The following is a 15224-nucleotide window of genomic DNA, read 5'->3' on the forward strand; positions in this document are numbered from 1 at the left end:
TTCAGGGAAGAGAAGGGAGGGGGGAAGGTCAAACAAAGGACTGAGAGAGAAAGAGAGAAAGCAAAATTCAGGCAGAGAGAGCGGATAAGAGACGTGCACAAGAAGGGAAGAGCCATAAAAGAGAGAAAGAAAAAACAGAGGAGGGTTCTAACGGGATGTAGGAACGAAAGGGCGTTCTATAGGGGTGCGACGGACACACCGTGTGCGCTGTAGAGCGCCACCGGAGTTCGAGAGGTGACAGGTTGGCGGGTGCTGCCCAGTCTAATGGTATCTGGGCTGGTGAATGCAGTGTGAGAGGATGAAACAAACAACAAAAAGAAACAAACAAAAAGAAGAGCTGTGCGCTGCGTCGGCACTTACAGTGGTGTAGTGGTACACTTTCGCGGACGCACTGGCGGTACAAGAGCGGCTTTTGCGGATCGGTGCACCGAGAGAAGGCGTGGGAGGGCGAAAGACGGCGTTGCATCCGTTGAGGGTAGGGAAGGGGAGGAGCGTGAAGGAAGACAGAGAATCATTGCGACCCACGACGAGGGTAGGCAGGTGAACCTCTTCTACTTAGCAATGGGCGTCAACGGCATAAATCGGCATTGCTTCTGCGCTGGCGAGTCCTCCGATTAAGCGCACATGGCCAACGTCGAAAGAGGCAGCCAACAGTCTCCGTTGCAGTGCAAAGATGCCGTTCGCACCTTCTTGTTTTTCTTCTGTCTCTGTGCCATGAGAGTCGAACCGTTTCTACTCTCCCCCTCCCGTCAAACGCGACGCGTGAGGAGAGACGCGGGGCAGCAGATGGGGGAACAGATGAGGTGAAGAATACGAGGTGGTGGTGGTGGGGATGGGAACGGCAAAATGCACGCAGAAGACAAAATAGAAAGACAGACGCAAGCACGCACAAGCAGAAAGACATCCAGACGTGACAGACACAGAATACGGAACGAGAGAGGTGATGGGTCGAAAAAAAAACGAAAAGAGGAGGACGCAGAGATGGAGGCAAGCCACAGTGCGAGGATCTCCACGCAGGAGACTTTGTATGACACGCCGCACGATATGGTCGGCGCTCCCCCACACATGCGCTCACACATGAAAGGAAAAAAGGAGGAGATGTCTATCGAAAAAGGGAGGAAAAAAGCGTCCGAAAACGGCAGTCGTACCACATAGGCCCCGCCGCCGTCCCGCCTGTTATCGTTTTGGTTCAAGGTGAGCGGCTCGAGTAACCGGAGCGGCTTACATCCGTGTGGGACCTTGGCTGAGTAGGCCGACTGCTCACTCTCGAATAGACAATCCACGTGCCCTTGCGGTCCCATCCTTCGGGGCGCGTGGCATGGGCACGTGAGCTTCCGATCCCCCCTCAATCCTCGTAGATGACTTTGAGGACGCGGCCGCGTGGCGGGCAGCATCGAGAAGCTCTGAGATTGCCACGACTTTGCTCCATCTCGGTGGGGCTGCTACCCATTCCGTCGCTTTCACACTGGTTCCGGTTGTCGGACGACGAGCGACTCCTGGGCGCGTTGTGACTGTCTGCAACGTTGGCAGCTCGTGCTGGAGAGAGTGGTCTCGAAGCGGCAACAATGTCGAGGAACGCAGAAGAGAGGCCTACCTCTCGCAAATTGGCGTCGGTGGTCGGTGACGGTGACACCCCTGCCTTGACGTCATCAGAACCGAGCCTCACGACTTCCGCGGTGTTGACCGCAGCCGCTGCGTTCAGAAGCTTCGCTATCGGTGCTATCTGTCCCATCCGATGCGGTTGCTGGACTGTGGCAATCCTTGTCGAGGCGTTGCTTGTACATATGGAGGTGTCGCTTCTATTCACATGAAAGAGTGGCTTGGCTGTCGTTGATTTCGCGCGCCTTCCAACGTGGTTGGTGGAGACGTGGTCAAACACGCCATCGTGAGGTCTCTCGCGGCCGAGACCGTTCTCACCCGTCTCCGCCGCCGTCAGATCAAAGCGTCGACGCCGCGCACCGCCGCCGCCTCGGGTGGTCCGACTGCGTTCATCGCCCGGCCCGTCTTGCGGCCGATCTACGGCTTCGGCAGCGCCGGCGCGTGCGGCTGCGCTGCGCGCCTGGACGCCACCCCACACCGCCTCTGTTTCGCAGGGAGCTCGAGGTGTGGAAGAGACAGTGCTGCTGCCGCCACCCTCAGATTGTACAACAGGGCCGAAGGTTCGCTGCTGCATCCACCGTGCCTTTGTTGTCGACGGGGATTCGTCCAGGTAGCTGTCCGTCCAGGTGTAGGAGAGTGACGGCTCTCTGGCGTTTCTCAGGAAAGCGAAGGAGTCGGCCGCGCAGGCCTCACTCCAGGCCGACACCTCTCTCGCCATCGCAGAAGGGGCCGGTGGCCCCGCGATTCTCATCTCCGACTTTTGTTCATGTTGCGGCGCGGCGCCGACCGTTGTGGGCGTACCGCTCTGAACATCAGCGTTGTTGGAGTCTTGCGTTTCAAGTGGGGGTCTCTGCGCCAATAACTGGGGGTGGATGTACGGTCGGCTGGGCGACGGTGGCGCGTCTGCTACAAGTAGCTCCGTCGGCTGGGCAGCTCGACTGTAGCGGATCTGAAGCAGAAGCGGTGCTGTGGCGTAGCGATCGCTGGCGGCCGCGCCGCTGGACTCAGTCATGTTCCAGACAGAGGCGGCTGCCGACAGCGGCCGGTCGCCGTCGCTGAAATCGCTGCTCTCTGTATCGGACGGCATAGTGCACCGATTTGGTAGGATGCGCCCATTCAAAGGGAAGAGATGGATGTCTATGAGCGACTGCAGAGTCCATCGGATGTGTGGGACCCAAGACAGAGAGACGGTAGAGGCCCTGTGCCGAAGAACGCAGACGATTGCATGAAGGGTTGTCAGCAGCGAGCCGCTCTGAGGAGAAACCGTGTTCACGAACAGGACGGCGAGACCATGAAGCCGGCAGAGGATGTGAAGCAGACAGTGTATAACTGAGTGCTGAAGTAAGTCAGGTGCGCCTCCAGGCTTCGGCGCTTCGGGCGGAGAAGCGAAATCACAAAGACGCAGAGGACGTGATCAGGAGGCAGTGAGAGAGGGGGAGGGGTGCTGGGCAGGCGCAGCGTATGAAAGATACAGTGATGGCAGAGAGCCCGCTGTAGGGGATGAGTGAGTCGATCGTGTGTACCTCCACAACCACCAAAGCAGAGCACCCGTCACCTACACGGGCCACCCCACCGTCACAAAACGCAAGCCATCCAGGCCGGCGATAAGCAAGAGAGAAAATGAGATGGACAGCGCAGACTGCGTATCGTTGCATGGGTTACTGATGCATCACAAGAGGAATGAGGTACGGGGGGAGGTGGGCAAGGGTGGCCTACGAAGAGCACTCAAAGACCCATCGCGCTGATATAGTGTGTCCGAGAGCCCGTAGGGGACGCTGACGGAGCGAGCGCTGTGGAGAGAGAAACGCAAGGGTCAGAGAATAAAGTGATACCGCAGTTGTGTATGAGGCGCATGAAAAGATACGGACACATCCGGAGTAGGAGTCGGGATGGCTCGTGCTGCGCAGCACAGGTCAAGCTGGCCCATATCGCAGATCGCACTCTTTCAACGTCCTCCCACCGCGCGTGACGCTAGCGAGGCGCGCAACTCGAAGGAGGGAGGGGACTTGAGGACGAAGCGCACAAGCAAAAAAAAAAACGGAGCGTTGCAGATGGGATCAGGTACCGTTTTTGCTGCGTTTCCACGATAACCATCATGTGATCGAACATTTTCATTTCCGTCAGCGTACTCGTCTCCACAGAGCCACATAGCACGGCCTCACCCCTCACTCTACTACCCCTTCCGCCTGTCACAGATCCCCCGCATCGCGTGGTGCGACGGCAGCCGTAGACACGCCCTACAGCAAGGCACCGGCTCAGCCATCTGAGCACGGCACCTGCCCCCAACTCTACGCACTGGCTTCCTAAAGGCTGCTTCCACCATGCCGGCCGCCACCCCCGGCGCATCCCTCTTCTCGCGGTGGCACTCCGCCTCCGCACACCAGTAAGCAGCGAGGGCCGGGTGAGATAGACTCGAGTTCCCTTGACACCTCGCCCATCGTATGGATGGTACAAGCGTGTCCGGTGTCACAGGCCGCTCCGACCTCGCGCCATTCAGGACCTCACCGCCTAAATCAGCAGCGATGCACCGCCCCGACCTCGCCTCGGGTCGCCGGTGCCTGACGCTGTCACCGCCAGAGGTGGTTCAGGCTTGACAGGGGATAAGGGGTGCTGCTTGGCTCCCCGCCACACAGAGTTTGGGGAGGGGCACTGAGCCCTGCGATACCACGCACTGAGGTGTCCACACGCCATCCGCTGGTGCGGAGCGAAGTGGGGTGACGCTACCACGAATCCCGTGAAATCGTTGTCCACGTGGTGCTCCCAGCGCAGGAGTACTCTACTGCTCTGCGTCTAATGTGGTAATGGGGAGTGCAACAACGGTACAGCGCACCGGTGAGAGGGAAGGTGAGCAGAGGGAAAAGGCGGCTGGGTGTGCCAGCAGCCTGTGGCAGAGGGCGTGGTGTGTACATCTCGTGTAGTGACTGGTACTCGCCCCCGCTTTCAGCCAACAATGAGAGGGCCTTTCCCCACCAATCCCCGTTTTTGCGCCTGCCGTGCGAGGTCCCAGGTTGTATTGCACGCCATGCCGCAGCGCACTGGAACGGTAGTGGTGGCAGGGGCACCCGTAGCAGGAGAAGGGATAGCCCCTGTGCGTTGCTGTTGGTTCGTTGGCACGCTTGATTGCGGTGCGCGGCGCGGGAAAGGAGGCGAGCACGAGATAAAGGAGGGAATAGCTCGCATGAAAGAAGGCAGAGGCACCGAGAGGGAGCCGAGCAGGAGGCCGAAGGGCCCTGGTAGACGTAGCGAAGCAGGCGCATCGTGCAGAGCCACGAAGCACAACAACGACAGCACAGAAAGCAGATAAAGCGAGAGAGCCACATGAGTCGAAAACAGAAAGCACGTCAGTCACGCAAGAGAAGAGCAGCAACAACCGAAAACATGTGTGGTCGGTGCAAAGAGCGAGAAGGAGGCAGAGCGGGGAGGAGGGGGAGGGGCCGATGCACCACAGATGTGAGGTGCATCTCTAAACTTGTGCCGCGAAAAAAAGGCGACAACGCGTGTGCATGTGTGCGAAAGATGCTCCTCACAGCGTGGCTGCCTCAGCTCCTTGATTTCATAGACGGCACCACGTCGGCGACGGGTGTAGAGAGAAGCAGAAATTACAGATCACCGCGTTCGCGTACACGGGAGAGTTGTTTGTCTTGTTTTAGTCCCCAAGACACCTGCAAAACAGGGCTCTGATCGACTCTGAGAAGCACGCGACACACACACGCTGGCAAAACCACGTAAAAAAGAAAAGGAGGGCGGCGGGAAACATCAGCAGCCGCAGAACGGCACCTGGGGCGCGGGAAAGCACGACCCTGATTCTCCCTTCCAGGAGTGCACGTGAGAGTGAGGGCAGAGGGTACACAGGTGAGTGCAACACGCGAAGACGAAAGCAGAGAGCGAGTTGGAAGGAGACAGAGATACCAGATGTGGAGGGAGACTGAGGGAGAGGAGGGGAGGGGGGCTTGAGGTCTTGGCGGCTGCGACATGGAGGAGGGCTAGCGCAGTAACACCACTTTTCGTTACCCCTACATGGCATACGTCAGCATCGAAAGAATCAGTGCCGCATGGAGCAGCGTGCCACGGAAGGCGGACAGCCCGTGCACATGACGTGAGCCTCGTTCCGACAACGTGAGAGGAGATCATTTCGAAAGAGGCTGGGCGCTGCTTCAATCCACATGAAGAGAGACGGAGACAGAGATGAGAGTGCACCGCTCAGGGAGGTGTGTGTGTGTGTGCGTGTTTGCGTAGAATAGGGAGGGGGGATCAGACAAGAGCGAAAAGGGGGGACAAGGAAGACATGAGATTCCAACCAATGAAGAAAACCAAAAGGAAAGACAACAGACGCCACGAGCGCCATCCAGTCAAGGTAGGCGGGAGAGATGTACGGAAAGCAGATGGAAGTAAAAAAGAGGGAGGGGGATATATGGAGGAAAAAAGAAACAAGAAGTTCCCGAGGACGTGGCGCGGCTCGAGGTCATCTGAGAGACGGAAGTGGCCAGGCTATACACATATATTGGCTACCGCACACCACAGGCAAAGAAGAGGACGCCGTACAACGTTGCAAGGGCATAGCAGACTCGCACCGCTCACCACGAATCGTCCGAGGAACCTTCCTCACTCTCCAACATACTCACATCTTCTAGCACAAAAGAGGGGCATGGCTCACCGCTGCGGTTGGTAGACCTCTGCGAGTTTGTTCGATCGGACGTCCGTGAGTCGCTAGGCAGGCTGTGGTTCTCCCTCCTGGGACTGCTGCCCGGAGTGGTGTGATCGTCGTCATCGCTAGAGAGCTCGCACAAGTCCTTGAAGCCGTGCTCGCGCATCTTGTGACGTGGTGTAACGACACCTTCCGCCTTGAACTGGCGCAGTCGGTGGCGAAGTTTCTTCCGCACGACCAAGATGCGCTTCTCGTAGATGGCTTTGGCACGGCTGTAGGATATGCACTGGTAGAAACCGATCGCAGCAACGAAGGGCAGCACAAAACCAAATATGGCCGGCAGTATCAGGAGGTAGATGTCCGAGGTTGTGCCCGGTGACGGCGGCATTGCTCAGGAAGGAGATGCCGTGCTGGGAAGGAAAACGAACCAACGAGATCGAGGTGGAGGCATGTGGTCGCGAGAGGCTGCCGCGCCGTTGCTTGACGGCAATGATGACAGAGCGCCAAAGAGGCGCTGCTGAGAGGAAGAGACGGAGAGGAGGAGAGGGGGGGGGGAGGCGGAGGGGGCAGTATGGAGGGCCGAAATGGTTTGCATCAGTTCCTTCACAAGGGTATGCGAGGAAACAGCGCTGCACGAGGTGAAGCAGACCTGACTCGATCGCCCTCTACATTTCTGCCGAATCGTGCCGCTCAGCGCGCAAGAAAACAAAGGCCTAACCATCCGCCTTCTCTAGTATCCGTCCATCGCTGCGAATGGGGGACGGGCGAAAGGAAACAAAAGCCGCACGAAAAGAAGCGTGCACGAAGCATCCTTCACATGTGTTCATCCTACCGCTTGAGATGCCGTACGCTCACCACGGAGGCATGTGTACTGCGGTGAGCAGCTCCCCACAGCCTCTCCTTTGCTCTTTTGATTATTACGATTAGGGCACTTCTCCTTTACAGGAGTCTTCTCTCAAGCTTATCGAGACATCATCCATGTGAACACTAGGCCGTATCACATCACCCCATTTTCAACTCCAGCGATCATGCGTCCTCTCTTCTACGGGAGCACGAGAAAGGGAGGACGAAGGCGCATGCGAACGACGCCATTGCCGCACCGTGCTTCCCAGATGTATACGGAAGAGAGAGATAAATAACACGCCGATGCGCCGGATTCGCGCTAGAATCACTCGGCCTTACTTACGAGAGCGGCTCTTGAGGCGTTCCAGGTAGCTTTCAAGGTTCTTCTGCACCTCAGGGCTCTGCACAAATTGCGTGAAAAACTCTGTATCGTAGTTGCGCTCTTCGTCCGAAGCAAGCATCTGCAAGTACTCGCGTCGCATCATATCACGGGCCATCCACCGAGACTGCTGCGGCACGCTGAGAAAGCGTTCCGCCTGCTGGTAGGCCGCTTCGATTGTGCTTTCTTCATCGGCGGCCACCTCATCAATGAGCCCGAGGTTTCGCGCATCGTCGGCCACGGGTGTCTCGCCCAGCTGCAGCATCCGCTCCGCCTGGCGCGAGCCCAGCAGGTAGGCATAGGCTGGCATCACCCACGGCGGGGCGACGAGTCCTAGTTTCGTCTCGTTAAGACCGATGCGGTAGAGCCGGTTGTTGTTCGTGTTGTCCTTCGGCCCGCGAGCCATCACACGGTAGTCGCAGCCCATCGCGATGATACAGCCCCCCGCCGGTGAGTTGCCGGTAATGGCCGCGATGATTGGCTTGGGGAAAGAGTTGAAGATGAGCCACATCTCCTGGAAGCTCTGCCAGAAGACCGCGATGCGATCCGGCTTCGGGTTATGCACCTCGACGAGGTCCAGTCCAGCCGAGAAGACTGTCGGAATCGCAGAGGAGATGATCACAGCCTTCGTCTCCTCGTTGCTTCCAAGCCACAGCATCCACTGGTTCAGCTCCTGGAAGAGCTCCAGGCTCATCGAGTTCACCGGGGCACGGGCCAGCTGCACGTTTGTGATGCCCTTCTCATTTGTGTTGATTCTCACAAACTTGGGCACCTCTGTCGGCTTCTTCGGGGGCTCGAACTCTGGCTGCGCGTCGTCGCTGCGCTTCGATCCCGCAGGAGCGGCATTTGTGTCTTGATGCCGGCCCTGCGGCACACCAGGCGGTGGCTGCGACTGGAAGCGGTACTGCGTGAGCTGAAACAGCCCCGGCTTGACGCCAAGAGTGCGGGCGCCACGGGTGAGAGTGGACGATATGACACGGCGCATGATCGCGGAAGTGCTGCGACGACAGCAAACAACAAGGCGGTGCGACAAGAATGTGGGATATGGTGGGTCTTCGTTGGAGGCCTGGCGGACGCGGCGGCGAAGAGACGACTGCACAGAAGGGGGAAAGGTGCGACAAGAGGTTCAGGAGCAAGCGGAGAGCAAGAATGGATAATGCACATGTGCGCACGTTGTAGTAGAGCCCGCGAGCAGTTTGGTGTTCCGAGCGTCGTTCGATGAGACACCGCGCGTGCCGAAAGCCAACCGCGCAACAGCGTCGGACCCGCGTCGGAGCCACGTCTTATTGAGCCGCATCCTTCTCTTCCGGCAGGGTTTCGCCCGTGCAGGCTTAATCGGTATCCACAGCGTCTCCACCATAACATCAGAGACGCATCTTTTCCGATGAGAGCGCACCCCATGCAATATGTACGCATCATGGAAAATCACAACGCGCTCTCCACGGTGCGCAGAAACTGCTCCGTGCTTAGGTACGGCGGAGAGGCGACGTCAGCGCGGATGCACCGCAGCACCTGAATTCCGCCGCTCTCCTCGACTGCGATGGCTGGAACAACGACGTGCACGTGCATGAGCTGTCGCAGGCACGCGGCAAAGTGGTCAAACCCGTGAGCGGCGACCAGCCGCTTAACAGCGCGGAATGCGTGCTGGTACGAGGTGCCTGTGAACTCGCGGCCTTTCTCAGAGGCCCGAATGGCGCTCTTCGGCAGCGTAGCAGTCGAGGAGCAGGGCGACGAGCTCTCCGGCTTTGTGCTGCCGCTGCTGTCTGCCTTGTACGTGCGCATGGGCTTGCCCAGTAGCGTGTCGCCGAGGCACTGCTCGATCACCTGGCAGATGCCCTCCTTCACGGCAAACGGCAGTCCCACGGCGTTTCCTACCCAGTGGTGTGCCAGCTCGTGCACAATGAGCTCTGTCTGTTCCACCTCGGCGGTACGGTCCGCACTTCCTCCACCAGCGGCAGCAGTTTTCTTTCCTGGCTGGTAGATGGCCTCGTTAAGAATAATCGAGCAGTGGTGCTCCATACCAGAGATATACGGCATTGTTGGACCAAGAAGGACGTCCAGGTGCTCGCACTGAAGGAGCGGTAGCGGGCACTGAAAGAGCTGCTGGAGCGCTGTGACAGCCTCGATGGTGAGGCGTAAGACGCGCTCGAGGGTTGCCGTAGCGATTCGCGCTTGTCGTCGCGCCAGTACACGGACGGGGACGAGTGTGTAGGACAGGTTACTGGTGTGGCTGGCGCCGCTCGCGATGTCACCGGCAAACTTCGGGATGTCCACGCCTCCCTCTACCACCTCCAGCCCATCGCCAGTTGCGGATGTGCTCTCCGGCTTAGCAAGGCCTGGGAAGCACGCAAACGAGAAGACGTACGCGGGTAGCGGGCCGCACGGCGAAAAGCTCACCTGCACCGCCTGCTGCGCCGCCAGTTCCTTGCGGCCGCGCTCCTCGCCGTTCGTCAAGATGGTGCGAAAGCTACTAGGCACCTGGATACTCTTGAGCTGCCAGTCGAGGCGGTACTGCGGGTCGTCGGGGGCCGGAAACGCGCACCGGGCGAAGCGCACCTCAAAATGTGTGAGTAGGGGTACATCCTCGGTGCCGGGATTGCTACCGATCCCGCAGGCGGCGTAGATGCCGCCACAGTCAAAAGACTGAACTCTGCCAACAAACTGAGTTGTCAGATCCACTTCAGAGAACGGGGGTAAGCTGCCGGCGCCTTCAAATAGGATCAGCTTAGATCCCCAGTCCACTGCGGCGGGTGCGCGCGAGTCGTCAGACGTCTGCGCATCGTGTTCCACAACAGCCGCGCCGCCCCCTTTCCGAACCTTGGAGCTTCCCTTCCTTTTCGCAGCTCCACCGCTGAAGCTGCTGTCCGCTGATGCCGCACCAGCATCCTCCTGCTCGACGGACACAACCTTGAGCACTGCCGCGGCCGCTTCAGTAGAGGCCGAGACGCACCTCACCTGGTAGGACTGGACATCGAGCACCTTGGCGTCCTTGTATATACCGCCAGCCGTGGTGAGTGCGTGAAGGTGCAGGGCGTTTTTCTCGGCTATCACGCGACGGTGCCGCAGGAAGTCGTCGTACTCGGAGTTGCCTTCAGAGGAAAAAGTAGCACAAGAGCTAGCAGCTCCCGCGGCGCTGTCTGCTGTGTCCCGATACGGCTCGCGTCGGTAGCGGATGACGGACGTGCCGTGGTAGGCGGAGCCAGCTCGAATCGCCGCGCCGCTGCTGGGGCGGCTGAAGACGAGCTGCAGAGTGCACTGGATAGGGTTCCATATGCACGTTGATGGATCCATGTGGACGCAAAAACAGCCCAGCAGCGCCGCTCCGCGATATCCTTCCTCTCACCTCGGCAGCGGAGACGACGGAGAGGTGCGTGGGTGGGGAGGCATGCAGGGGGAAGCGAGAGCACGAAACGTGACAAGAGAAGATCCGGAGCCCAGACTAGCAGCGCGTCCTTCTGTCCATCGAACAGCAAACAGCTGATGATTAGCATATATCCGTATCCTACTTCGGTGCCAGAGTCATGTGTGGTGTGCACGACACCCTTTTCGTACCCTGCATGGACGCCCCAAAACCAGCTGGCGGTAGTGGACAGTGAATTTCATCTGATGTAGCATCAACCAATTGCAAACTTCTTGTATAATTTCCTTAGCATGAGAAGTGGTGGTGGTGGCCATCGAATAAGAGCGAGTTAGCACGAGTTACTTGACGAAAAACGACGACGCATCTGGCCCGTTTACCTTTTTGCCTCGCGGCCACGCACTCCACTGCACACCGAGCACGTCGACAGATATGCACGTATACACGCCATCACAGCGCAGACGCCTCCGCTGCACCACGGCGGCATCTTGGCCCTCTAGGGCGAGACGGCTGCCGCCGAAGCGGGGACATGCGTCTCACGGTCTCTTCTTGTCCTTCCTCGCGCCTCCCTCGCACGCGTGCTGCGCCACCGGCACCAGACCGACCTGGGTGCACTGCGCGCCTGGACCCAACGCGGGCAGCGTCCAGGGCCCTGCTCAAGGGCGGAGGCACCGGCGTCCGCCGTGCGCGTAGTAGAGGGGTGGTGGTGGCCCAGGTGCATGCCGCACGGGCTCACGGAATCAGTTGGCCAGCCGCAGGCCAGGGCCCCCTGGAGGCCCTGTGCTCCGCCTGTGCGCCCTCCCTCGCGCCCTCCGTCGCCTCAAGCAGCGGCATGCCATAGTACGGTGTGGAGACTCGCCACATGGGTGCCCGGACGACCCGATGCTGCCATTCGGGGTGCTCGCGTCATGCCCCCCCCCCCCCGGGCATCTGTGCCTCAGCAGCCCACACGGCCGGGTGGGGGACGTTCCGCATGCTCCGCGCACATGCACACGGCGGCTCGCTCGCATGCGTCTCTTCGCGCCTCTGCATGCTTTCTTCGGATGCGAGGCGCCGTGCCGGCGGTGCTTGACAGCGCGTGCGCACAAAGAGCTCAGAGCCTGCTGTTGAAGCCTCTGCCTCAGCAGACGAAAAAGAGAAGAATGCTGACGGCATGTGGTGGGTCGTGCTAGTGTCCTGCTCAGCTGATCCGCTCGAGTGCATCCAGGAAGTGCAGGCGGTCGTCCTGCGCCTCCCCGTCGCCCTCGACGCGCTGCACTTGTGTCCGCCACTCTTTAAGTCGATGGGGCATGAGGGCGTGGACGGCTTCCTTGATCGCCTTTGGGCTCTTTTCCACCAGCGCTGCGAGGGCATGCGCTGCAGCCTTTTGGACTGTCTCACCGCTGTTACCCGACTCCGCGTGCAGGCATGTGAGCTGTATAATCTCCTCACTGGATACGCCGGTGGAGGCCAGGTAGGCAACAAAGAAGAGCGCCCGCGCGGTTACTTTGCGGGTCGTGCCAAGCAGCGGGGCATAGATGTCGTCCACTTCCTGATCAGATGCTGTGTCGGAGGCGATGTTAGTGACAATCACGGGCGTGCGTCCACCCTCTGCTGTGCATTCCAAAATCGAATCTGGCAGCGTTCGTGTGAGTCTCAGCACATCCACAATAACAGCCAAACCGCTGGTCTGGAAAAACACAACGGTGTTCGGTGAGGAATCGCGGCATAGACAGCTGCACGCATGCAGCAAGGCGCCGAGAAGGCGCATCAGAGACGCGGCTCCTGCAGCAGCATTTGCAGCCTCGGCGCCGTCGCCCTGTGCGCCGATCGCGTGGCCGTCACTCCCGAGGTGCAGTAGATCTTGAACCGCTGCGATGCACTCACCCATGAAGGGGAGAATGATGTCCTCCCAGTGAGCGGCTCCGTACGCGGCTTGCACCGGTTCGTTCAGCTGCGCTGAGTGGGCAATGATCATGGCAAATTCTGTGAAGAGCGGTACTGCTGACGAAGGGATGCCATCGTGAGTAGCAGTCTGTACCTCTCTATCCCCTCTGCCGGTGCTGTCGGCGGCCTCCACGCTGGCGGAAGGGTCTCGGCTTCCAGTCGCAAGGAGAGGGTGCGCAGCGCGTTCACAACGCATCACGTCAAGAAGGCGCTGCGGCCCTTGCATGAGTGCAAACTCCGCAGCCCAGTTGACATCCTCGACCATGTCAGCCAATTCCTCCAATGCTTCCAGCCGCTCTTCCTGCACCAAGGGCCCCGGCTTCCCTTCTGTGGTTAGGTTCTCCATGTTGAAAAGAAGCTGTTTGACCCGCTTCTCCGGTGACTCGACCGAGGCAAGGGCGCTGCGAAGCCACTCGTAGTCGGCGGCGCGTCTCGCCTGCGCCTGAGCAGCTGCAGCGGGGGCGGCAGTCAGTGCTGTAGCACATACAGCAGCGCTCGTGCTGGACTGCTCAGCCGTTTCTCGAGATCCTTCGGTGTGATTCGGGGCGGATGGGCACTCATTGGCCGCGGACCTGGCGCCACCGTCCTGCAGCTGAGCGCAGAGATTCAGCAACGCCGCGTTGATGCCGGAGTCCGACGACATGGCGGAAGGTGTGAGCACGTGTGCGGGTGCAAAGCTGGAATGGGCTCGGGCCCACGCAACAGGTTGGAAGCCAAGGCCGTTCTTGCGTCACGTGAGCCGTCGTCGGCGGGAGAGTGAGCGATTGGAAAGGGGCAGTGTAGGTGGGGCGCAGAGAAGACAGAAACGAGTACACGGCACGCTTGCGGAAGGGGAAGGAAAGACGGCGCAGCGCCGACGCCATTAGGCCCCTCCTCGCAGCTGTTGCAACCTAAGTTGGCACGCAGCCTGAAGAGTCGTGTTTCGCATTCCAGGCCGTCCTTGCCAGCGGCTTCACTTGCTGCGCCGTAGTAAGCATGGCCCACGATCGTTTCGGCCGCCACCACTCCTCTCCTTGTGACGATCCTAATCACTTCCACGCATCCTGGCTCGTGTCTCTACCTCTCTCTCTCGTTACGGAGAAACGCACCATCGAGCATCAACATCCAATAAAAGAAGCCTGCAGAGATCGCTGGAGAGAGAAGAGGTGTACACACGAAAAGCGCCCACGGAAAGGCCACCGAAGAAACAAAACGAAACAACATACACACACACACACACACTTACACACAAGGCACAGCTAGCCTGAAGACGCGATCGATGACGCCATCACCATATGAACGATAGAAATACAAGCGAAACAGGGCCTAGGACACAAGTTGGGGCAAGACACCGGTCCTTGAGTCCCCCCGTTCCGACAGGACACCCGGGGGCCGGTGAAGACATTACAGAGATGCTGTAGAAGTGTAACAAGAACGCCACCTGCACCCATGAAACCTCACCAGAATGATGTCTGCTGGTGAATGCGTGCGTATGCGTCTCCGTTCAGACTGCCCATTGAAACGAAAGCGTGCACACAGACCCACACGGACCATGGCAACCCTAGGCTTTTCGGGAGGGGGGGTTACGACGAAACCCATCAACAAAGTACGCCCCAGTTGTCTGAAAAGGTCGCGACGCATCCGCCCTTTCCACACACATCCTTTCGCATCCACGGTGCCACCATGTTTGTGTTCATCACTTCCATCACCTCCGCGACTTCCCGGCTAGGTTTTTGAGGGAGCACATCCGGTCGCTATCCAGAAAGACACTTCCGCAGCAAGCCCACACGGCGACGCCACCGAGAGAGATTCTTTCGTTCGACGCACCGCACTGCACACCGAGCAGATCGACAGATATGCACGCATACACGCCATCACAACGCAGACGCCTCCGCTGCACCACGGCGGCATCTTGGCCCTCTAGGGCGAGACGGCTGCCGCCGAAGCGGGGACATGCGTCTCACGGTCTCTTCTTGTCCTTCCTCGCGCCTCCCTCGCACGCGTGCTGCGCCACCGGCACCAGACCGACCTGGGTGCACTGCGCGCCTGGACCCAACGCGGGCAGCGTCCAGGGCCCTGCTCAAGGGCGGAGGCACCGGCGTCCGCCGTGCGCGTAGTAGAGGGGTGGTGGTGGCCCCGGTGCATGCCGCACGGGCTCACGGAATCAGTTGGGCAGCCGCAGGCCAGGGCCCCCTGGAGGCCCTGTGCTCCGCCTGTGTGCCCTCCCTCGCGCCCTCCGTCGCCTCAAGCAGCGGCATGCCATAGTACGGTGTGGAGACTCGCCACATGGGTGCCCGGACGACCCGATGCTGCCATTCGGGGTGCTCGCGTCATGCCCCCCCCCCCGGGCATCTGTGCCTCAGCAGCCCACACGGCCGGGTGGGGGACGTTCCGCATGCTCCGCGCACATGCACACGGCGGCTCGCTCGCATGCGTCTCTTCGCGCCTCTGCATGCTTTCTTCGGATGCGAGGCGCCGTGCCGGCGGTGCTTGAC

At 59.7% G+C, this 15224-nt stretch overlaps 5 protein-coding genes across 5 annotated transcripts; all 5 read right to left on the minus strand.

Moving 5' to 3' along the window:
- Window positions 1-1345: 1345 nt before the first annotated feature.
- On the minus strand, window positions 1346-2686 carry LINJ_31_2300 (hypothetical protein, unknown function; the record flags this gene model as incomplete). Its single annotated transcript, XM_001467488.1, has 1 exon — window positions 1346-2686. One exon carries the CDS (start codon window positions 2684-2686, stop codon window positions 1346-1348), a length of 1341 nt encoding a protein of 446 aa, XP_001467525.1.
- A 3487-nt stretch (window positions 2687-6173) lies between these two features.
- On the minus strand, window positions 6174-6632 carry LINJ_31_2310 (hypothetical protein, unknown function; the record flags this gene model as incomplete). Its single annotated transcript, XM_001467489.1, has 1 exon — window positions 6174-6632. The coding sequence occupies one exon, from the start codon at window positions 6630-6632 to the stop codon at window positions 6174-6176; it is 459 nt and encodes a 152-aa protein (XP_001467526.1).
- Window positions 6633-7422: 790 nt separating this feature from the next.
- LINJ_31_2320 (putative 3,2-trans-enoyl-CoA isomerase, mitochondrial precursor) lies at window positions 7423-8451 on the minus strand (the record flags this gene model as incomplete). Its single annotated transcript, XM_001467490.1, has 1 exon — window positions 7423-8451. One exon carries the CDS (start codon window positions 8449-8451, stop codon window positions 7423-7425), a length of 1029 nt encoding a protein of 342 aa, XP_001467527.1.
- A 440-nt stretch (window positions 8452-8891) lies between these two features.
- On the minus strand, window positions 8892-10757 carry LINJ_31_2330 (metallo-peptidase, Clan MA(E), Family M1; the record flags this gene model as incomplete). Its single annotated transcript, XM_001467491.1, has 1 exon — window positions 8892-10757. One exon carries the CDS (start codon window positions 10755-10757, stop codon window positions 8892-8894), a length of 1866 nt encoding a protein of 621 aa, XP_001467528.1.
- Window positions 10758-12004: 1247 nt separating this feature from the next.
- LINJ_31_2340 (conserved hypothetical protein) lies at window positions 12005-13393 on the minus strand (the record flags this gene model as incomplete). The annotated part of the gene is made up of 1 exon (XM_001467492.1): window positions 12005-13393. The coding sequence occupies one exon, from the start codon at window positions 13391-13393 to the stop codon at window positions 12005-12007; it is 1389 nt and encodes a 462-aa protein (XP_001467529.1).
- Between the last annotated feature and the right edge of the window lie 1831 nt (window positions 13394-15224).

The sequence above is a fragment of the Leishmania infantum genome, chromosome 31, assembly GCF_000002875.2.
Source record: "Leishmania infantum JPCM5 genome chromosome 31".
NCBI classification, from domain to species: Eukaryota; Euglenozoa; class Kinetoplastea; order Trypanosomatida; family Trypanosomatidae; genus Leishmania; species Leishmania infantum.